The sequence below is a fragment of the Papio anubis genome, chromosome 1 (assembly GCF_008728515.1).
Source record: "Papio anubis isolate 15944 chromosome 1, Panubis1.0, whole genome shotgun sequence".
Lineage (NCBI taxonomy): Eukaryota > Metazoa > Chordata > Mammalia > Primates > Cercopithecidae > Papio > Papio anubis.
Window position 1 is genome coordinate 139019449 of NC_044976.1, and position 23422 is coordinate 139042870.

General features: G+C 37.3%; 1 protein-coding gene across 5 annotated transcripts; it reads right to left on the minus strand.

Annotated features, from left to right (window-relative positions):
- Positions 1 to 105: 105 nt before the first annotated feature.
- On the minus strand, positions 106 to 23379 carry BROX (BRO1 domain and CAAX motif containing). Of its 5 annotated transcripts, XM_031655549.1 has the most exons (14): positions 22528 to 22547; positions 20655 to 20779; positions 20132 to 20248; positions 16877 to 16983; positions 16559 to 16655; positions 13402 to 13497; positions 11657 to 11729; positions 9596 to 9701; positions 7890 to 7979; positions 6299 to 6384; positions 5416 to 5497; positions 4941 to 5091; positions 3602 to 3761; positions 2385 to 2656 (listed from the first exon to the last, which is right to left on the minus strand). In XM_031655549.1, exons 3-14 carry the CDS (start codon positions 20230 to 20232, stop codon positions 2570 to 2572), a joined length of 1236 nt encoding a protein of 411 aa, XP_031511409.1. In that variant the 5' UTR covers positions 20233 to 20248; positions 20655 to 20779; positions 22528 to 22547; the 3' UTR covers positions 2385 to 2569. The 5 variants fall into 5 exon arrangements, with proteins under 5 accessions (XP_003893126.2, XP_031511409.1, XP_003893125.3 ...); XM_003893077.5 differs by lacking the exons at positions 20655 to 20779; positions 22528 to 22547 and adding an exon at positions 22999 to 23379 and having other exon boundaries at positions 106 to 2656; XM_003893076.5 differs by lacking the exon at positions 20655 to 20779 and having other exon boundaries at positions 22528 to 22703.
- Positions 23380 to 23422: the final 43 nt, after the last annotated feature.

A 23422-nucleotide genomic window follows, 5' to 3' on the forward strand; every position in this document is an offset into this window, starting at 1 on the left:
TTATCTGTCATTTTAGAACATTACTGTGAAGAATAATTTTGCACTGTTTTAACTGTTACTGGCTTAGTAAGTATAAAAATATTTGTCGAAAATGAAAGATCTCAATGAAATTGTAAGTAAAATTACTTTTATTTTCATAAATAAAAAGATAACCCATTATACACTTTTAGCTGAAGTAACGTTAGTTGTCACTGCCAAGTATGAAATCCATGTAATAGTTAACAAATAGTTACATCTCTCTATAACCTTCATGCAACTTCTAGATATGTGATAATTTCCCAAAATTTCAAACATTTCAAAAAACATTATATATAATGGGATATTTTAGTCACAAAGTGTTACCTTTGCTGAGTCAACAAAATATTTATCTGCTCACGTCAAAGATGCCTACTGATGTAAAGTAATACTAGTATTGCTGTATTTTACAGAAGTACTAAGCATATTACATTTTCCATTTCAGATATGGTAGTATCATTCCCAAAATTGTCAATGTGAAAATTTAGTAAGTAGATTAATAAGCACAAGTACCTAAGAGAAATAGGTCCCACAGCCAGAGAGTAAAGAGCTGGCATCAAGTACTGTTTAAAGTTTTGTCAGTAAGTGGCACACAACAAACAGACAAGTGATTCTGTAATAAAGACAACATAAAATAGAGTGAGATGTAATGAAGTATTTTTTCCATAGATACTGAAATAAAATTAAATGCCTGTTTAGTTATTACTCCACTTAATCCGGAAACTACAGCTTCAAATATTAATACTATGTTGCAAGCAGTATTTAGTATTTCTGTATGTTAAGAAAAAAACCTCACTGAATTTATGTACCTTTTTTTAAGGAGTGTAAACTATGATATATGATTTAAGTAATCACTTATTTGAATGCTATATTGATTCAGATTGGCATAATTACTCATTTTTCATAATGAAATGCGTATTCCTATTTCAACACTTTATGCAGATTTTATTTATTTCTCACAGGGCTGCTTTGTGGATTCAATAGCTTATCTATGTAAGTGTCCAGCACAGTATCTGGCACACAGTAAGCTTTTAGTGTATGCTACTTGTATTATTTATATTAAGTGAATCAATCTGTCACTTATAATAGAAAAATTATCTAATGACCCAGGAGAATAATCAAAAGATAAACCTACAGATGTGTGACTTCTGTTAAAGTATTATGCATCCACTATTTCCCAAATTACTAAACTAATTGTTTAAAATGTTACAATCTATTTTTAAGATCATATTGTATCTATATTTGTTCTCTGTTTTTGCTATGGCCTTTGGCCTAAACCAATACAATTCTGACAGGACATTATCAGAAAACCACATAAAAACAATGTACACTGAAATCAGGTAACAAAGGCATCTTACTATAACTTCTTTAATAAAGAAGTAGAGTTACCAGTGTAATTCAGGACAACCTACTCATTTAAGTTTAAAGTTTTTTCTTTACATCATGCAATATTTGACTTCAAAAAACATTTTCCATTCTGTCTTCTCTTATATATAAACATTAAGAGCTATTACAAAGTTCTGTCCTCTAAGTAAAAAACCCACTAGAAAAGATATTTGTAAAAATCATTGCAGGGTTACTGATACTGAATGAAGCACAGGGCTACTGGAACAGGGATAAGTTCTTGGATAAGGTCCCAACATACCTATAAAAACTGATTTTTTAGTAAATTATTGATTCTAACATATGTAAAGGATTTGGTGTGATAATTTTCTCATCTTTAAGTGACTTTTTATCCCCCACCAGAAAAGATAAATGACTGAGGATGTAAGTCTGTGCTCTGATTAACACAATGGAGAAATGGAAAAACTATCTCTGTTAAAAACTGATTCCTGTCATTATTCTGATATCAAGAGGAAGGAAAATAAATTTTTTTTGTGTGTAGATAGAAAAACATATCTGAGGCCAGGCGCAGTGGCTCACGCCTATAATCCCAGCACTTTGGGAGGCCAAGGCGAGCAGATCAGCTGAGGTCAGGAGTTCGAGACTAGCCTGGACAACATGGTGAAATCACGTCTCTACTAAAAATACAAAAATTATCTGGGTGTGGTGGTACGTGCCTGTAATCCCAGCTACTAGGGAGGTTGAGGCAGGAGAATCACTTGAATCCAGGAGGCGGAGGGTTGCAGTGAGCCAAGATCGTGCCCCTGCACTCCAGCCTGGGCAACAGAGGGAGACTCTGCCTCAAAAAAAACAAAAAAAAAAGAAAAAAACATACCTGAAACCACATGATTTGGGCCTATATTGACCTGAAACTTATTACTATCCAGAGTTTAATAAAAAGACCCAACCCCCAAATATACCCTTTAGAGGCACAATAAAATCTTTCAAATGTTGTCCTGATTAAAAAGGAGAGGCTGAAAACAAAGCAAGAAACATCTCCACTGTATTAAAAATCAAGAACAAGTAAGCTGAAGGCAGATAACCCTCTGAATGTAATAGTTATTCTACAAGCTTCAGAGAAATCATTTTGAGAAATAAGAACTGAAATTCTGTGGTTTATCTTATCTCCTGTTAGAGAAATTCTAAGTGCAAACTGTATTTCAGGAGTATTTTAGGAGATGTAGCACCCAGTGTCCTTTTGAGGTTTGATATCTGGTTCTTTCACGGGTTTCACTTCTTCTTCTGGTTTGGGTTTAGTCTAGGGAGAAAAAAACCACAGTTTAAGTACATAAACTAAGATTGAGAAAACAAACACCAAATCTTTTCCACTTCAGACTTTTAAAAGATGCTATATTAAATTATATAACACGGATACTGACAAAGCTATTTCCAGAAACTATAGACCAATTCATTTTAAGATATAATCAGAAAACAACATTTCAGTAGAGATGAAAACCTAGTTAGGTACGCAAAAATCAAAATACTGGTACTCCTACTCCACGCTCTTTTCTAAGTGAACTATCTATACATGTAGAACCCTAAAGCTTAGACATAACTTATGACAGTAATAGGCTGTCTCTTAGGGCATTATTTTATAGCTGAACAGAATATAGTTATTTTAAGGAATAAATTTTAATATGGAAAGGAAATTATATAAATACAACTCAATCTCAAGAAAAGAGCAATGGCTGTAAAATAATTCCTGTTCATTTGTCACAGATCCCTAGTCTTTTGGTAGTTAGACCTCAAAATTTCCACTTAATTTACCATTTGATTTAGAACACCAAGATGTACTTAGATACCAATAAATAAAAGCATTCTTATTTTGCCCCTGGATTCACAGAATACTGAAATTAGGCCAAATCTTCAAACACTCTGCAATTTGCTAAAACAGAGTATTGCCACAGCAATACAAACATGGATGATCTTTTCTCCCACATTCTTCTTAAAGGAGGCACTGACAAGTTGTAAAGAGGCAAGATAATGTGTTGAAAAGAATGTCATTATGTAGAAAATCAGAAGACATTTAAGGCTTAGAGGTCTTATCTCTGAGAGTGTTCTACCACAGATTACACTAAGCACTATAACTAGCTAACTTAACATTTAGACAAAGATATGTATCTAGAGAAAAATATCAAAATGCGAACTCTGAATTTTCCTTTAAACTTCTGTGAATGAGAGAGAAAGAAAAAAAATCTCATACACTGTCATCCTTGGGTCTTTTGGTGAGATCAAATGCAGCCAATGTTTCTGGTGTCCACTGAGCGCTTGTAGGAGGAAATTCGAAAGGTACAGGCTCTACGAGACCATAATTTGCTTTGAGTTCCAGCTGTGGGGCTTCTGTTGGAATTTTTTGAAAGTAACTGCAAAAAGTAATTTAAATAGCAATTCATTCATTTGTTCATTATTTGAGTGCCTAGTATGTTCAAGGTCCTGTTTGGGACAATGACAATTTAATGATGGATAAGAGGTTTTTCTGCCTCATGTAGGAAAGCGAAAAAGTCAAGAAATTTTGTCAATTACAATGCAATGCAATTGGAGCTACCATATATGTAGAGTGCCATGAGAATGCAGACAAGGGGAATTAACCCAGAATTAAGTTCAGTGACTTCCAAAGGAAGTGATTAAAGATGAACTAGGCATGTTTAAGGAAGTGAAAAGCTCAGTATGACTAGATGAAGAATATAAGGGGAAGAGTGTAAGGAGATAAAAGCAGGAATGAGATTGAGTCTACCCACCTACACAGATGGTGATCTACAGTTTGAACAGCACTGATTTAATAATGGAAAACCTCTTGAAAAAAAAAAAAACAAGAAAAACTGGAGAGAAAATTTATTTTCCTTCTTTATAGGTAGCTGAAACCAGAGTGAGATGAATATGCAAAGGAGGTTGAGAAGATATACTTAAAACATATGGAGGAAGAACGGCAGGGAAACAGAGTTCAGAGAAAATCAGGATGCTGTGAGTGTCCTAATGAAGTGAACTCTATGTTAACAACTCATGTTTTAATTTTAAAGTCTGCTTTTATATATTATCCTCCTAAGTAGAATAAAAGGCCCTACACGATTGAAGTTTATCACCAATTTAAAGAGAAAATTAATGTGAAATGTAAACACTATATATATTTGAGACAGTGCCTCACTCTTGCCCAGGCAGGAGTGCCATGACTCAATAATGGCTCAGTGCAGCCTTGACTTCCCAGCCTCAGATGATTCTCCCACCTCATCCTCCTGAGTAGCTTGGATTACAGACGTGTGCCACCATGCCCAGCTAATTTATTTGTATTTTCTGTAAAGACAGGTTCCGCCAAGTTGCCCAGGCTGGTCTCAAACTTCTGGGCTCAAGGGATTCACCCACCTTGGCCTCCCAGAGTGCTGGGATTACAGTTGTGAGCCACCACGCCTAGCCCATAAGTGCTATTCAGCATAAAACTTTTGGGAATAGAGACTAACAAAAATGGTATTACTAAAATATTAGTATTTTAATTATAAATCAATATCAATAATATTAATATTACCAAAATAATATTAAGCTGTACTCACATAAATCCATTTTCTCTCTGACATTTTTCTAAGGTGTTCTTCACAAGGTTTCCAAGTTTCCGAAAGAATAGATGTCCTGAAGGTTTGACTGTTGGTCCAGGTCCTTTGGTTTCTCCATATTCTTTACACAGTGCTTCTGCCTTTGCATACACTGCATGTGAAAGAGATATAAAGTCTTTTGATTATAATTAACATGGCCCATTTATCCCTATAAGGCTTTAAATTGGAGGTGGTAAGACATTTACTGCTCTTTACCTAATATAATAGCAATACCAATAATAATACTGTAAGTAGAAGGTGTGGATTTTCTACGGTTCTAGGTTTTTGAAACATTTTTTTCTTTTCTCCAATTACGTCACCCATTCCCATTTCCCTTTCATGAACTCAGCCAAAATCTCTTTAAGCACATATTCCCTTTTGTGATAAAGTCATTTGTTTTTTAAAGGGGAGTTAATATTCTGGCAGGAATACTCACATTTTTCTGCTTCTTGGAGAGACCTGATTGCTTCACCGCACTTATCACTAGCCAATAAGGTCTCACCATGGTAACAGTAAGCCTGATGAAATAAACAAATTTTTATTCATTCTCTCCCTTCAAGATGCTTTCCCCTATTATTGTTTTACGTATCTATCAGATAAATTAGTACCTTCACACACTGAAGTATCAATGCAATCCCTTACATTTCTTTATTTGAGTAAGCTCTTCTCCAACCTTTGTTCATAGAAAAGGTGGAAATATGTCAAGTCTTGAGCCAAAACAGCCTTCTAACCATGTACTGAGCTAAAGTTATCTGCCGAAATCTGTATTTAAAATTAGGAAATAGTAGATAAAGGAGGAAACTGTGCTAATGCAGAGGAAGAAGGAGGCATAAGAAATATTATCTACTCAGACCTGAAAAAGGTTTCCATGATCTCTCATATGATACTCTAATTAACAAAACAATTAAGTTTGGTGGGTATAACAGACTGATATGTAACTTCCAAAATGATGTTTATTGATGGTTCTTCACTAAGCTAGGTGATATATTGTGTGGTATGCCTTAATATTAGAATTAGTAAATATGTTTCTCAATGCACAGAATGAAACAATTGAAAGAATTCCATTAAGTATGCTGAAAGTGGGTTTTGAATCAAACAATAATTCTATTGCTATAATCCACTTCTACAATCCTACATCATCTCTTTCCACCCACTTTAGTTCACAATGGTTGCACTGACTCTCAGTGAATATTTACTGAGAGTTAGCTGTCCATTATTTGTAAAATGCTAATGAAAGACTCTGGTGAGATGAGAGACCTGGCACTCCAAGGACTGGAGAAACAATAATTTACATTGTTTTTAGCATTATGAATACTTACATAAGCTGTGTAGAAACACATCTTCAAGTGAAGATATTTTCTCCATTTGGCAGAATATGCAGGCTCCAAACTGGATAAAGTATGATCTAAAGTTACATTTTAAAAAGCAAAATATAATTTCATCCTGATTCACTAGAAGACTTTTAGTTCATGTGTTCTGATGATAAAAGCAGAAAGAATGCCATTCGAGTCTAAAACTCAATAATTTAATTTTTTTTAAAAAAAACACCTTTACTTGATTTTCCCAAATCTATACTTTCAGTTACACATGATTGATTAAATACTATAGCAGCTCTTTGATTTGATGGTTAATACAACTTTAAGTTAAAGATAATGATAAAAACAGATTGTGACCAAGAACTTCAAAGTGAATACTGTTTATACCGTTATATTAGCTAATTTAAAAAACGTATATAATATAGCAAAGCAAATAGTAGACTAGTCACTCAAGTCAGAAATAGGATACTCTCCTCTCCACCCCCATCACTGAATTTTATATAAAACACACACATATTCACTCACATATCCTTCTACCAAACATCTCTCAAATCTATTTTTTCCTATTTGCTACTTTGCTGTATTTGCCAAAGCTTTCATCATTTCCTTCATAAACTTGAAGAATTTCTTAAGTGCTAAGTTAAGTTAGCCTATTACTCCTTCATGGAGCAAGCCTATCTCTAATACTGCAACTATAGGGAACTTCCTTAAATTCAAATCCAATCAAGTCAGCCTTTTAGTATTCTAACAGATCCCAAGTGTCTACAGAATGAAAGGTCAAAGGCTTACAAACCAATGTTTGATTCCCAAGCCAGCATACTTTTTCAAACTTTTCTCCTACCACTCATCCTGTGTTTCAGGTAAGAGCAACTGTCTGAAGTTTCCAGAATGTGCTAAGTTCTTTCTTATGTCTGTACTTACTATAGAATTCTGCACCCAAACTCTAAAGCTTCCTAGGGAACATAAGATTTTTATTTACACTTCACAATAAGACTAAAGCATCTTCTTCTAGAGTCCTTCTCTAGCATGCCCAGCTTGTTAAGGTTCCTAATTCACTGCTGTGGTGTCTTACTTCAGGATTTAATAATGGGGTGACATGTTCTTCTTCCCTAAACTGCAAATCTTTTCTATTTACCTCTCCTTAGCAACAAAAACAGTAACTATCCCATAAATAAAAACACATGCATGTTTCCTAAATAAGTAAATGAAGAGTAATAGGCTTATCACAGTAGCTGTGTTCTATGCCCAATCTCCCACTTTCTAGCAGTTAAATTACGGGTCATGTTAACTCTCTGGATTTCAGATTCTTGTCTAAAGCATAGTAACTATAAGATTGTTATAAAGACCAAAAAAAATTTTTAAGCCAAAAAAGCTGTATAATTTTATTAGACATCACTGGTTTTCCCTTCCATTATAAGTTATGCAGCATACTAAATATGAACAGCTCTATTTTAAATGCGATAAAGTATTACTCCAGTTTTGCAAATAATGACAGAATCTGAGAAACCTTTTGTTTTGTTCCCTATTAATTCAAGATCAAATAAATCTGAAAAGCTAAAGACTAAAAAATGTAACAACAGAATTAGAAGCTTACCAGCTTTTTGATAGAAATTGGCTGTTTCATACGCCAGTGCAGCAATTAGTCCAGGAGCATGTTTTAGTTCAATTGCTCGAGCAATTGTTACTGTAACCAAACACAATAAAGTGAATCTATAATTAAGTTCACTCTATTCATCCTAAATTCAATTATAATAGCAAAAGACAGTCTGACAATCTCTCTGGGATTTTAATACAGTTTGTTAAACGTTTTAACATGCAAAGTTATAGAAAATGCAAACATTAACAAACAAAAAACACTGAGCTTGTTGGTTCTGATGCCATTTCTTTAAATAAATCATCAGTGAATTACTAGCTAATCACAGACAATCACTACTACAAAACAGCATGACCTAACAGCAAATTCTTTTTTTCAAGACAGGGTCTTGCTGTCACCCAAGTTGGAGCACAGTGGCTTGATCATGGCTTACTGCAGCCTCAAACTCTTGGGCTCAAGTGATCCTTCTGCCTCAGTCTTCCAAGTGGCTGAGATTACAGGTGCATGCCATGGCACCTGGCTAATTTCTTTTTCTTTTTTTTTGAGATGGACTTTTACTCTTGTTGACCAGACTAGAGTGCAATGGCGTGATCTCGGCTCACCGCAACCTCCACCCCCCAGGTTCAAGCGATTCTCCTGCCTCAGCCTCCCGTGTAGCTGGGACTGCAGGCATACGCCACCATGCCCAGCTAATTTTGTATTTTTTAGTAGAGACAGGGTTTCTCCATGTTGGTCAGGCTGGTCTCGAACTCCCAACCTCAGGTGATCCGCCTGCCCAGGCCACCCAAAACACTGAGATTACAGGCGTGAGCCACCACCACGCCCAGCCAACTGGCTAATTTTTTAAATAACTTTTTGTAGAGATGGAGGTCTTGCCATACTGCCCAGGCTGGTCTCAAACTCCTGGGCTCAAGCAATTCTCCTGCCTCGGCCTCCCAAACTGCTGGGATTACAGGCGTGAGCCACCAGCCCAGCCATCTTCAGAGGAACACTAGAGTTTGAAATAAAGAAAAACAAAAGCCTACAAAGTTTCTTAACTGTTTCACGCTGAGTGTCATTATTACTTGCCATTGAAAGGTGAAGACTTTAAGGTAAGCCAAAGAGTGAAAGAGAAAAAAGAATGAGCACAGGAGAGAGAGAAAAGACGAATTAAAGAATTAATGTTGTACTGTCAGAAATAACGTGAAATCAAAATCCTCTTAAAAAGAGCCATTAAACTGTAGGGCCTTTTCCTGCTAACTAAGAGTGAAGGCAAATGCTAAAGGTAAACTTATTCCTCATTCAAAAATTTCTCAAAATCTAAAACCTGATTCTAGTTAATTCTGATTTTTATTTATTAATTAATTTTTTTGAAACAGGGTCTCACACTGTTGCCCAGGGTGAAGTGCAGTGGCATGGTCTTGCCTTACTACAGCTTTGACCTCCCAGGCTCAAGCCATCCTTCCCATCTCAGCCTCATGGGAAGCTGGAACTACATGCATGTGCCACGATGCCCAGCTAATTTTTGTATTTTCTGTAGAGCTGGGGTTTTGCCACATTGCCCAGGCTGGTCTTGAACTCCTGGGCTCAAGTGATCTGCCCACCTTGACCTCCCAAAGTGCTGGGACTACATGCATAAGCCACAGTGCCCAACGTCTGATTTTTAAAGAGGAATTAAATGACAATATAGACTTTCATTTAAAAAAATCTTACAATATTTAGGATACCTTCTTGAGCTTCAGCCTGACATTGAATAACGTATGCTTCTATGAGTCGTGACTCTAAATCTCTTCCTTTTTCTGCAGGTGTAATGAGTTTTGGGGTATGACTTTCCTGAGAACAATGACAAAAAAGACAAAAAATAAAGCAGCCAGATTTCATTTTAATCCAGTTGTTAGAGATGAAGAAAATGAAAGTTACGAGACATTCAATTTGGATGCTTAGCAGAAATTCGGGGTATAAACAAAAACTATAAAAACTTAACAACAGTGAGCTTATAAAGAATAAAAGTTCCTGTGTACTAAAACAGCTTTTATAAGAACAAGAAATTCAAGAGCAAAATTTAAGTCATGATAGATTGCTGAGATACCCAAGTCACACTATCATCTTGAAAAACATTAACTGAAATAGTAACCAAAATTCCTTTTGCGGGATAGCCTGAAATGTTCATTCACATTAATAATTAAAGATATAAAGAGGCTGGGTGCGGTGGCTCATGCCTGTAATCTCAGCACTTTGGGAGGCTGAGGTGGGCGAATCACAAGGTCAGGAGTTTGAGACCAGCCTGGCCAACATGGTGAAATCCTGTCTCTACTAAAAAATACAAAAACTTAGCTAGGCGTGGTGGCGGGCACCTATAATCCCAGCTACTCGGGAGGCCGAGGCAAGAGAACTGCTTGAACCAGGAGGCAGAGATTGCACTGAACCAAGATCGCGTCACTGCACTCCAGCCCGGGCAACAGTGTAAGACTCTGTCTCAAAGAGAAAAAAAAAAACCACTACAATTCTACATCTAACTCAGGATCAGAGTTTTCTAATCACTATAAAAAGCATCTTATTTTAACATGAAAAAACTCAACACTGGCCTCTAGGAGGCCTTCAATAAAGTGATTTAATTAGAATGAACTGGGGGGACATTGCTTAAAAAACACGATATTCGGCCGGGCGCGGTGGCTCAAGCCTGTAATCCCAGCACTTTGGGAGGCCGAGACGGGCGGATCACGAGGTCAGGAGATCGAGACCATCCTGGCTAACACACTGAAACCTCGTCTCTACTAAAAATACAAAAACTGAGCCGGGCGAGGTCGCAGGCGCCTGTAGTCCCAGCTACTCGGGAGGCTGAGGCAGGAGAATGGCGTGAACCCGGGAGGCGGAGCTTGCAGTGAGCTGAGATCCGGCCACTGCACTCCAGCCTGGGTGACAGAGCGAGACTCCGTCTCAAAAAAAAAAAACAAAAAACAAAAAAAAACACGATATTCTTTCTCCTAATTCCCATCACATCTCCCGGCAATTTAATATAATTAGAGTGCACTGATTGTCCCTCTAATGTTTTTAGTGAGATACAGAGAATACAATCAGAAGTTCAGTTTCGCAGAATCAGGACTAATCCTGGTAACTTCTGTGGAGAGTAATGAGGTAGGTAAGAACCATCAATACTTCTGCTTTCTTTTCTCCTATGTTTTCAAGGACACAGAAAAATAAGCACAGCACTAAAACTTTAGTTTTCTAATTATAAAAGTCACTGGTGATTTTAAAACAAAAATGGAGACATTTAATATTTAGTAACTGGCTGCACTCATCAGTAACATACTTAACATAAGGTAAACAGAACACATAGTACCTTTTTTATTTTTATTTTTATTTTTTTTATTTTTTTATTTTTTTATTTTTTTTTTGAGACGGAGTCTCGCTCTGTCGCCCAGGCTGGAGTGCAGTGGCCAGATCTCAGCTCACTGCAAGCTCCGCCTCCCGGGTTCCCGCCATTCTCCTGCCTCAGCCTCCCGAGTAGCTGGGACCACAGGCGCCGCCACCTCGCCCGGCTAATTTTTTGTGTTTTTAGTAGAGACGGGGTTTCGCCGTGTTAGCCAGGATGGTCTCGATCTCCTGACCTTGTGATCCGCCCGTCTCGGCCTCCCAAAGTGCTGGGATTACAGGCTTGAGCCACCGCGCCCGGCCAGTACCTTTTTTAATATAATGAAACAATTCTTTCCCCATATCCCCCAAAAAGAAAAATTACTCAAGAACTAAAGCATTAAGAACAAATAATGGTTTTTGTTTGTTTGTTTTACCTTTAAATGTTTAAAAATCCCAGCTGCAATCTTTAGGCTTCGATGAACTTCTTTTGCTTCATCTTCTGTTATACTTAAAGAGAGGGGTTACATTAGTTAGAGGATGAATTCCATTTCTGGTATTAAAACACAACAACCAATACATTATTATATATCCAAAGTAGTCATTTATGTTTCTCACTGCTAATTTTCTTCCTTTTAAAAAAATCTGATTTTGAGGCCAGGCAGGGTGGCTCACGCCTGTAATCCTAGCACTTTGGGATGCTGAGACAGGCAGACTGCTTGAGGCCAGAAGTTTGAGACCATTCTGGCCAACATGGCAAAACCCTGTCTCTACTAAAAATACCAAAATTAGCTGGGTATGGTGGCAGGCACCTATAATCCCAGCTACTTGGGAGGCTGAGGCATGAGAATCACTTGAACCCAGGAGGCGGCAGTTGCAGTGAGCCAAGATCGTGCCACTGCACTCCAGCCTGGTCTGGTGACACAGCAACACTCCATCCACCCCCCACCAAAAAAAAATTAATTTTGATACCTAGAAAAGGAACAAATACACATGAAATGTACATTTATAGAAAACTCGTAACAACTGTAAAGGATTTTGAATGCCAAGCCAATCAGTATTCCACAAAAAGGTCTTGAAAACAAGTATATGACATAAAGGTAACATTAAGATGGCAAAGTCTATCAATATGTCTCCAAAAAGAAGACACTACAAATGAAAAACAAGTATACGACATAAAGGTAACATTAAGATGGCAAAAGTCTATCAGTATGTCTCCAAAAAGAAAACACTACAAATGAAAAAAGAGAGACGCTAACTAGGGGTAAAATCTGCAGGCAGGCATGGTAGATCATGCCTGTAATCCCAGTACTTTGGGAAGCCAAGGCAGGAGAATCACCTGAAGCCAGGAGTTTGAGACCAGCCCAGGAAACATAGTGAGACCTAACCTCTACAAAAAAACAAAACAAAATAAAATCCGGACAAAGCCTTCTTATTTTTCCTTACAGACATTTGTACATAAATAAGACAAAATATTACATACTTAACGCATATATATGCTTAAGAAACACATAGATATACAATGGTAGCTATAATCATTACTCTGCTCTTATTTTAATCACCTACTTTACTTTAGAGATAATTTTACAACAGCACATACAATTTGACATCATTTTCAAGTGGTTGCATATTGTTTCCACGTATGGATGAACCATAAATTGAGTTTCCTATTGCTGTATCAACTATTGCTATTATAAAAATTGTATCACCTTTTATAATTCTTTAATCCTTCAAAACATCTTTTCACATACTATTAGCCTTCTGTATTTGTTTTCTGTGAATTGCCTGTTCATGTCCTTTGCTTTTCAATTGATTTGACGGTCTTTCCTTTGCTGATTTATAAGAGTATACATTATAAAAACAATGTATCATATGAATTGCAATGTTTTTGACCAATCTTGACATTTGTTTTTTAACTTTATGGTCCTTTGATGTAGTTAAATAGTCATGCTTTTACTTTATGGTTTCTAGATTTGGGGTCTTATTTAGCAAGACCTTCCATATGACAAGACTATTAAAATTTATTTTACCTCTTAACACTAGGTGCCATAATTCTGACACTCAAAATACTAACATTACAAGGCAATCCTTCACATGTCCAAAGTGGTACTTTTTAAAATAATGAAGCACCATATACTTGAAAAATAACACAGATGTACACAATTCTCTCCTTTTAACTTACTTTTCTTTTCCAGCCAGTCTTGAAGCATATTTGGTATACCATAAAGCTACATTAAATCCCATGGAAATTAATTCAAAAACAGCATCCTGCTGGGCACTGGAATTATAAACACAGATCATTAGGTTCTGTCAATTATCAAGACATCACACCATGAAGCCTATTGGACAAACGACTCAAAAGTACAAAGAAGTATATGCTAACTGGTATGTATGAGGAAAATGTGTTTCATACAGATGGGGAGATAAGACATACAGGTAATTAACTACAAATGCCTAAGTATAATGGTCCAGAAGGTACTATGTACTTAATAATAAGCATGGGAATAGGAGTTCCCAAAGTTTACTGTACATAGAGTAGCTTTTTAAAATACAGATTTCTGGGCCTTATCAGAAAGCCTGAGATGGGGCTTAGAATCTGTATTTTTAACAAGTACTCAGTCGATTCTCAAAGGTGTGGCTCTTATACAACATTTTAGAAAAATCAAATTCAGAAGATTGTTTCAGGCCAGAATAATTAAGAAGGTTTAATGGTATATATAAAATCTGAACTGTCCCTGGAAAGACGACTAGAAGGGAAGCAAAAGGACATCCCAGCTAAGGAAACAATGCCATCAAAGCACAAGAGGAGTATAAAAATTTTTCAGATAGAAGTGACCCAATGAGCTTGATTGAAGCAGATGGTATGTAAACAAGAAATGAAGGAAAAGAAGGGCAAAAAGAAAGCTGAAGGCAAACTGTGTAAGATTCTGAATGCTTAGCCAATCAGTATTCCAGAAAAAGGTCCTGAACACAAGTATATTTTATACTTTGTTTGTTTGCTTCAGATTCTAAGTATGAAATAAAGACGGCAAAAGCATATCAAGCAAATAAGATATTCATAACAATATATATTCACTACTGTTCTTAGAAGAACCTGAAAATTTTTTACACATGATCTCATTTATCTCAACTGATGAAGAAAGCAGAATATTCTTATTTTACACATGTAATACTAAGATACAGAAAAGCTGCCCAAAAAGAAGAAGAAACCAGAATTATCGCTCTAGTTTTTATTTTTTAGTTACTTGTTGCCCCTGTCTTAAGAGAAATGGAGATATGGCAACTTTTTAAATGAAAAAAAAAAAAAGTGTTATATGTAGTAACTAAAATATAACGTCTAAACTATCGTTTAGTATAGATTATAACATCCAAAAATGACAGTTATGAACAAACTTCTCAAAACAGTTTTATCCTCCTGAAAAAAATTTAACACATAGTGTAATAGTTTATTCTTTTCTGCATGGAAACTATTAAATGAATTACATCTGGAGATCTAGTGGACATGTCTAATTTATAACTTTACCTTTAAATAATATAACGTTTTGGCTAATTTATGTGAAGTCTCATAAATAACTCTCTTCCTTTATAATCCTTCATTTATGTCAACATGCCTTGTTTCCAAACACTCCATTTCTATGACACCACATAAAAGTAGTAGTCATAGCATCTATAATGGAAAAAATATTTTTCAGAACAGATAAACTCACAACATGATTTCTACTGAGTAAGTAGCAATCAAGAATAAAGTAATTTAGAAGTCTCACTTATGCAGAATATTTAGTATTAAAGTCTTCATCACATAATTCTTCACGATCTCATAACGCTGCTGAAAAAAGGTTAAATAGTAGTTCACTTTTTTCTTTCTTTCTTTCTTTCTTTTTTTTTGAGATGGACTCTCACTGTGTTGCCCAGGCTGGAGTGCAGTGGCAGTGGCGTCATCTCAGCTCACTGCAACCTTGGCCTCCTGGGTTCAAGCGATTCTCCCGTCTCAACCTCCCAAGTAGCTGGGATTATAGGCACCTTCTACCATGCACAGCTAGTTCTTGTATTTTTTAGTAGATACGGTGTTTTACCACGTTGGCCAGGTTGGTCTCGAACTCCTGAACTCAAGTGATCTGCCTGCCACGGCCTCCCAAAGTGTTGGGATTACAGGCATCAGCCACTGTACTCGACTTCAGCTCACTACTACACGGAAGCAAAATGTGGCATGCTTGGAAAAGTGCCAAATTCATGAAATGCACACATTATAGAATCTGTCAAAATAATGACAGAGGTTTGATTCTTTAAAAAAGTCTTAATTCAAAAAAATTCCTTAATTTTGGATTAAAAACAAATGGGTCACATTAAAAAACAGAAAACAAGGTCTTAGAAAATCTGAGTATCCCAGAATATTATGAATTCTACATAAAATATTCCCAAGGAAGGAAGAAAGGAAATGAACATTTAATGAATGTCTTATAAGCCTAGTACTGTTATCAGTCACTTAACAAAAATTTTCTTATTTTGCTTCTCACAAAATACTGTATCTGTAGCCCCAAGATACAGTTGAAGAAGCAGATGTTCATGCAGTAGAAAACCTGGACTTGCATCTAACTATGTACAAACCCAGTGTTCATACTCTTTCCACTGTAATGTATAGCCTGCTCTGGTCTTTCATCAACCTCCACTCCTTCCTTTCTGTTTTTATAAAATAGTAATTCTAAAGCAAATTGAGATTAAAATATATGGGCATTTAAACAACAAAATGGTGTTGAAAAACAGTAGGTAAGTAAAAAATTAACATCTTTATGATCTATTTCCTGTTATAATTAAACCTATTAGAAATAGTTTCAAGTGAGTGATAAGCTCTGAAGAGAAGTTTTTAAAAAGAGTAGAAATAGGGAAGAGAGATAACGAAGAAAACACATCCTGTGAATCAAGAGTATAGAGTTGGAGAGAAAGAATGAGACAGAGAAAGACTAATGGAAGATACGTGACGTATCCATCAGCAAAAGAAAAGTAAGGGAAAAACTTAAATTCTGCTCAGCTTGAATGTAGGCACATACAGTTTGGGTTCCAAATCCTCAAATCATCCTTTGTGTGTTATTAAAGGTCAAGGCTGTTCAACTATAGTTGACATTTGTATTGATTACCTCAAAAATAGATTTGTTTGGGAGAAACAAATTATATTTTTACTTACTATGTACTAGGATTGAGCTCAAATTCTTTTAATTAATTTCCTGGTGAGAGAAAATGCAGACCTGTATTTTTCTTCTCCAAATACAGAGACTATGAGTTAACCACTGGCTACACAGTTACAAAAACTGGCTCCAATTTAGTACTACCTTAGTGTTGCTTACCTTGGAACCTGTCCTTGTAACGTATCAGTCCACTTGAAATTTTGAATATATCGTAACTTGCTTTCTTGGGTAGATTCATCCAAAGAATTTATGAAACCTACAGAAAGTATAAGACATTTTAGTTTTAGAAGAAATATTGAGTGTTCTGTTTGGAAAAATTTTCAGATTACTTTTCCAGGTGTCTGAATGAAACTTCTTGCCCTTTTCCAAAGAATATAGTCTGGAAGAGTAAACTAATCAAATCTGAAAAGTCAAAGAATTAAATGTAAACTTCTAGACAGTTTTTTCAAAAACTTCAAGTTCATATGAATAACTAACCTTGTAAAAGTGAAAAATATGAATCTGCTGCATTCTTCATCATTTCTGGATTACAGCTCAAATCAGTGAACAGTTCAAGGAGTCGTGCCCTGGATGACCTCAAGTCACTTATAAGAGAGAAAAAAAGACAGTAAAGTTAGCTGTACTGCAATCAATCTCACATAAAAGTGGTTTCCAGGTTTCAGTGTAAAAGCTTTAAAATACACACACACACACACACACACCCACCAGGTTTCAATGTAAAAGCTTTAAAACACACACATGCATGCACATGCCCACCTCCTCTAAGGGATTACCAAATACACAGAAATGAATTTAATTAGAACTAAATCTAGAGAAAAAATTTCTAATAACTGTTTTAAAAGTTGTACGAAAATAAACTCAGACCAATTAAAGAGGCAAATACTAAATTCAATTACATAATAAAAATGTATAGCAAGTTTTCATTAAAAAACAAACAAATGCATGCATTTAAGATGTGGGGAAAGAAGAATGAATAAAAAACTAAGCAGTTCACAATAAGTTTCCTGAAAAATGAAAATTTATCTGTATATCATTTTAATATCTCCTTAAAGTTTCTAAATCTGACATAAAACACAAAAATGTGAAAATACACTGCATAAAAATATTTAAAAAATAAAATTACATTATATGTAATTACATATTCTTGATGTATAATTCAATATATACATCAAGAATATGCAAAACATGTGGCCATTAGTTGTTTTAAAACTGCTCCCTAATCTATATTCTCCTTTACTTCTCTACAGCAATAAATGTTGTAGATCCACTTTTTCCTTCTTGAAATTATTTCTCCTTTGATTCCAATAACACCAAATTTTCCAGGTGCTCCCCTTATCATTTTAAAGTTCCTTTTATATTTTTTTCTGTGTCTCCTTTTCATTCCCAACTCCAGAAATGTTCAGTCTTTGGCTTTCTGGTTTTCTCTCTTTTGAGATCTCATCGATTAGTATAGCTTCAACTATATCAATTCCTAGCTCTCTATCGTTAGCTTTCACTTGGTTCTATTTCAGTTCCAAATCGAATTCAGAAGGCAATTAGCTTAGTGAGGCTTCCGAAATTACAATACACGGATATGACCAAAGACCCTTGAAATATGTGTAAACCATTAAAGAAAGACTAAATTTAAATGGTAAGCATCAACAGAGTAGAGGCTGTATACCCAGAATTGGGTAGGTGCCTAGGATAAAGCACATATTCAAAATTACTTGTTGAGTGGAAGAATACTAACTTTTCAAATATTTTCTTTTGAGATTTAGATTAAGGTAGCAGTGATGTTTAGAAGAGAGCACAGACTTAATCCTGAATGGTCTAGATGTAGTACTTATTCATTGGTACTAACTCTAAGGAGGCTTATTCCAAGAAGTGTATGTATGTATTGCCAATTACAAACAGCTGACTGAAAATGTGACTGGCTATCTTATGAATTAATCATTGTTTGAGGTATATCTCTAGAAGCTGGAAAGTGATTCAATTCCTGGACTAGGCAGAAATTTGAATCCTTAAAGCCTATTCTGCACTCAAATAGTTTGCTAGCATTTCCATATTGATGCTTGATCATCACCTACAACTCAACTTGTAAAGTTCTATTCATCTTAAATTACAGAATTTGAGAAAAATGTACCTCAGATATATTTAATTGAGGCTGTTCATTTTATAGATTAGGAATTAGGCCCAAAGAAGTTAAGGGACTTGCCCAATGGTACAGATAAAACAGCTAAGCTGGGACTTGCCTCCAGGAGTCTAGATCAGAGGTTGACAAACTACAAACTGTAACCAGTTTTTGTATACTCCACAGCTTATTTTTGTTCAGTCCTCAAATTAAGAATGGTTTTCACATTTTTAAAAGGCTTGTAAAAATGAACAAAGAATAACATGCAATAGTGACTGCATGTGGACCACAAGGCCTAAAATAAATACTATGCAGCTTTCAAAAAAAGTTTGAGGACCATTGGTTTAGATTAATAAGCCGATTATCCTTTCTTTTGTTGTAATCACTTCTTCCCATAAAAGCGGCAAGTCTTCAGATTTTCCTTTATTGGTACCACCAATGTCTTAACCACTTAGGTTCTGTATCTCATATAGACTGAATCCTTTTCAGCCTCCCAAGGCAAATTAGTCAATCAGGTCCATTGACTCCTCCTTCAACACATCTTTTGCATTTATCGCTTTCATTTCAGCCAAACTGCTCTACTCACTATCACTAGCACAAAGGTATTCCTGACAGAAATAACCTCCTTTCCCCTCTGACAATCTAAATCAAGAATACCCAAATATTTTTTTGGAAAGCACCAAATAGTAAACATTTCAGGCTTTTCTGGTAATAAGGTATCCATTGGAACTATTAAATTCTGGTGTTGTAGAGGAAAACAGCCAGAGGCAACCATACACAGTATGTCAATAAATGTGGGGCTGGTTGTGTTCCAATAAAAACAAGCAATGATCCAAATCTATAGGACAGTTTGTCAACTCTTGATCTAAGCCATACAATTCATTTAAGGCCTATCACAAGTACTTTTTCCTATGTGAACACTTTGAAGGCATTTCAGGTCATAGGGATCTCTCCCTACTCTGAAGTCAAGAAGTTTAATATGTGGCCAATTTAAAATGTCCCTATACAGCTGGGCATGGTGGCTCACGCCTGTAATCCCAGAACTTTGGGAGGCCGAGGCGGGTGGATCACTTGAGGTCAGGAGTTTGAGATCAGACTGGCCAACATGGTGAAAACCCGTCTCTACTAAAAGTAGAAAAATTAGCAGGGCGTGGTGGCGGGTGCCTCTAATCCCAGCTACTTGGGAGGCTGAGGCAGGAGAATTGCTTGAATTGCTTGAACCTCTGCCAGGAGGCAGATGTTGCAGTGAGCCAAGATTAAGCCATTGCACTCCAGCCTGGATGAAAAGAGTGAAACTCCATCTCAAAAAATAAAAACAAAAATAAAAAATAAAAATTTTCAAACACTACTTTGTGTAGTCTCTTGTACTGTTGTAATACACAGATTAACTGTTTTACTATGATTGCTTTAGCCTCTCTGGGACTCATTTACTGATCTAAAATTAAGGATCCAGGGCTAGAAGACTACCAAAGTTTAAATAATCTATCATTTACCTGTTTACATGTCATTTATAAATTTATAACAAACTTAAAGTTAGAAACAGTGTGTTACATATTTTTGTATTGCCCATGGAACCAAAAAAAGTACCTTGCATCTAAGAGTGGTTTAATCAATAAACTTACTTGCATATTTTTGAAGCAGAAGGGCCAGTGACTACACCATAGTAATTAAAAGACACAGGAGCTGTGGCTTTTAATGGGTTCCTATGAAACCAATGGGTCATTTTCTCCAGATGTTTTCTACAGACAAAAAAGTAAAAAATGTACAAAAATTAAATATAAAATATTTAATAAACAAGGTAAATAGTATAAAAATTTATTTCAATAGTATAAAAATCTAATTCAAAAATTAGCCTGGCTAATTTTGTATTTTTAGTAGAGACGGGGTTTCACCATATTGGCCAGACTGGAATGAAACTCTTGACCTCAAGTGATCCACCCGCCTAGGCCTCCCAAAGTGCTGGGATTACAGGCGTGAGCCACCGCGCCCGGCCTCAGGTATGTTTTGTCTATTTATGATGGTCTATGTTCAAACCAGGCCTATAAAAAAAAGAACAGCATTTGAAAATCTGCCCACAATAACTTCAATCTTAACATACCTATATAGGAGCAGTAATGTTTAAACTCTAACATACATAAAAATCACCTGGGGGTGGGTGGTTTTGTCAAATGCAGGCTCTAAGTCATTAGCCTGGGGCAGGACCTGAGATGCTGATGCTGCTGGTCCCCACACACTTCTGAATAGCAAAGTACTAGATTTTGGTTGGACAACTGCAAGTAAAAAGGGCACAGGACCAGATGAATGTAATTTCCAAAACGGGTTCAAATGGTAACCCTGATTATATTGCTAAGGCTACTTGTAATAAGTTTCAAGTTAATTGCTGTATTTCCGACATATTGCTGACAACAGTGGATTGGTTATAACATGTGTTCTACAATAAAATGTACTTTCCAAAAAATATCTAAAGAATATTCTTAAAATAAAAATGTTAATACAATACTTGACCAATAAATTCTATTATAAAATGGAAACACTGGGCTGGGTGTGGTGGCTCACGCCTGTAATCTCAGCACTTTGGAAGGCTGAGGTGGCTGGATCGCTTGAGCTCAGGAATTTGGGACCAGCCTGGGCAACTTGTTGAGACTCCGTCTCTACAAAAATCAGCCGGGCATCGTAGCCACGCCTGTGGTTCCAGCTACTGGGGAGACTGAGGGGGGAGGATCCCTTGAGTCCAGGAGATGTAGGCTGCAGTGAGCCCTGATCTCCCCATGGCACTCTAGCCTGGGCGACAGGGCAAGATCCTGTCTCAAAAAAGGAAAAATTAAAAAAAAAAAACTACCTAAGTGAGATGCCAACTTAAAAAAAAAAATTGAAGTTCCATACCCTCTACTTAAAAAATAAATGAGCGGTGGCTCACGCCTGTAATCCCAGCACTTAGGGAGGCCGAGGCAGGAGGATCACACAAGGTCAGGAGATCGAGGCCATCCTGGCTAACACGGTGCAACCCCATCTCTACTAAGAGTACAAAAAAAATTTGCCGGGCGTGGTGGCAGGCGCCTGTAGTACCAGCTACTCAGGAGGCTGAGGCAGGAGAATGGCGTGAACCCAGGAGGCGGAGCTTGCAGTGAGCCGAGATCGCGCCACTGCACTCCAGCCTGGGCAACAGAGTGAGACTCCATCTCAAAAAAAAAAAAAAAAAGAAAAAAACAAAAAAGCAGCATGTCTTGTCTAAATGTCCTCGAGTAGGTAGTGCAGCAGATTTTACCGAGAAAGCCAAGGCGAAGACCTAAACATGGCAATTAGCTTCCAGGAAGCAACAAAGAAATTCTGGTTAGGTTTACTTAATTTGAAGGCACTGTACAAGCCTGACAATCGACTTTTCCTATTACTAGAAAATAATGTTGGCTGCACAGTGTACGAAATGCCTACATTAAGTGCTTCCTTTATGCTATTTATTTATTCATGACAAAGCCTGTTTTGAGGAGCACCACATATTTAACGAATAGAGAACGCAGTGTGTACCCAAGGAAAAACTGAGCAGGTTTATTTAGGACTGGAAACATTTAACGAGCTATTTCAGAAAATACCACCATCTACACATCTTCCATATAAATTCCGATAGCCTAATACAGCATCTACGTGCCTACAAATAAACTTAGAGCTAGTATCACACTCAGCACTTGATGCTGCGAAATCTTCCACAAATATTTCTTTTAATGCGGCCTCCTACTTCCTGGATGAAAATGTCTGAAGTTTTGCGTATCTTTACTTCAGGAAAGAAGAGGGTAAGTTTCTGCCCCATCTTCTCCCCTTCTGCGACCCGGCGCTCTTCAGTTTTCGGGAGTTCCTAGGGTGGGATAGAAGAAGGACACACCCACCCGCAGGGACAAGGGTGACTTTAGAGCCACCAATACAACATTCGGATCGAAGCTGTAAGCTAACACACTTCCACAAAAGGACTCCCGTTCCTGACAAGGGATCCCCACTCCAGAGGCCCCGAGTCCCCGGAGTAACCTACCTGAGCGCCGCCCCCGAGCTCTGAGGGCCCACTTCCTGTTTACCACCCAGCCTCTTCCTCCCCTGCCCAGTCCCGTTCGAGGCGGCGGGCGGCGACCGTGCGCACGCGCCAACACTTGAGTTCCCCTCTTTCCAAACAGGCATTTTTGTGGAAAGCCGATACTGTCAACCCGGGAGAGGTGGCCAGACAACGGCCGAACGAACCCCAGTTTAGCTTGTATTATAAGCTCTCCAAAGACCGATGGAGATGCGGGGCAAGGGGATTCAGCGGATCTAGCTGTTAATGCTACTGATTTGTGGGAACCAATATGGATTTTCTTTCTGTCGTTTGTTTGAAGGCATTAGAAGGAGACTTTCGGTCCGCTGTCCAGGGGTCTATGGAGACTAATGTAAAAGGGGGTGACCCTATTGCTTGAGACTTCGGAGAAACAGCGGGTATTACTGAGAAACACCCATCCTCTGACATACTTACCAAATTTCTCAGAGTCGGTACAGCAGTTCTTCTAAGGGAAGAATGGCAATATCGGAGTCCACAAGCGAGGAAAAAGAGGGAGTCGGAGAACCGAGCCTACAAAACCAGAGTGACGAAAAGCGAGGCCGGCGCCAAGTCGGAGTCACGTGGCCCGGCGGCCATGACAGCTACCGAGGCGGTAGTGCGCGCAGTTCCAGGGCGGGGATTGCCGCGGCGTCACAGTCCCCTCAAAACGCTCCGTTCATCAGCTCTTTCTAACTTCTCCTCCCTCGGTTTTCCTTTTGAGCTATCGTCTTTATCCCAGACAGGAAGAGAAGAGTTGCCCCTGCCTGCGGAGCGGAGGGAGGATGCCGCAATAGCTATGGCGGCCCTCGGCGGAGTGGGGCGGCCTCAACCTAACGCGGGGCGGGGCCTCGGGGGCGGG

Excerpts from the sequence above, each read along its gene's own strand:
- BROX (XM_003893076.5), bottom strand. The coding sequence starts at position 22,670 with ATGCCTGTTTGGAAAGAGGGGAACTCAAGTGTTGGCGCGTGCGCACGG. Across the intron at positions 20,249-22,527 it reads AGCTCGGGGGCGGCGCTCAG|AAAACATCTGGAGAAAATGA; the intron begins GTAGGTTACTCC and ends TTTTGTCTGTAG. Across the intron at positions 2,657-3,601 it reads AAAGACCCAAGGATGACAGT|ACTAAACCCAAACCAGAAGA; the intron begins GTATGAGATTTT and ends TTTTCTCCCTAG.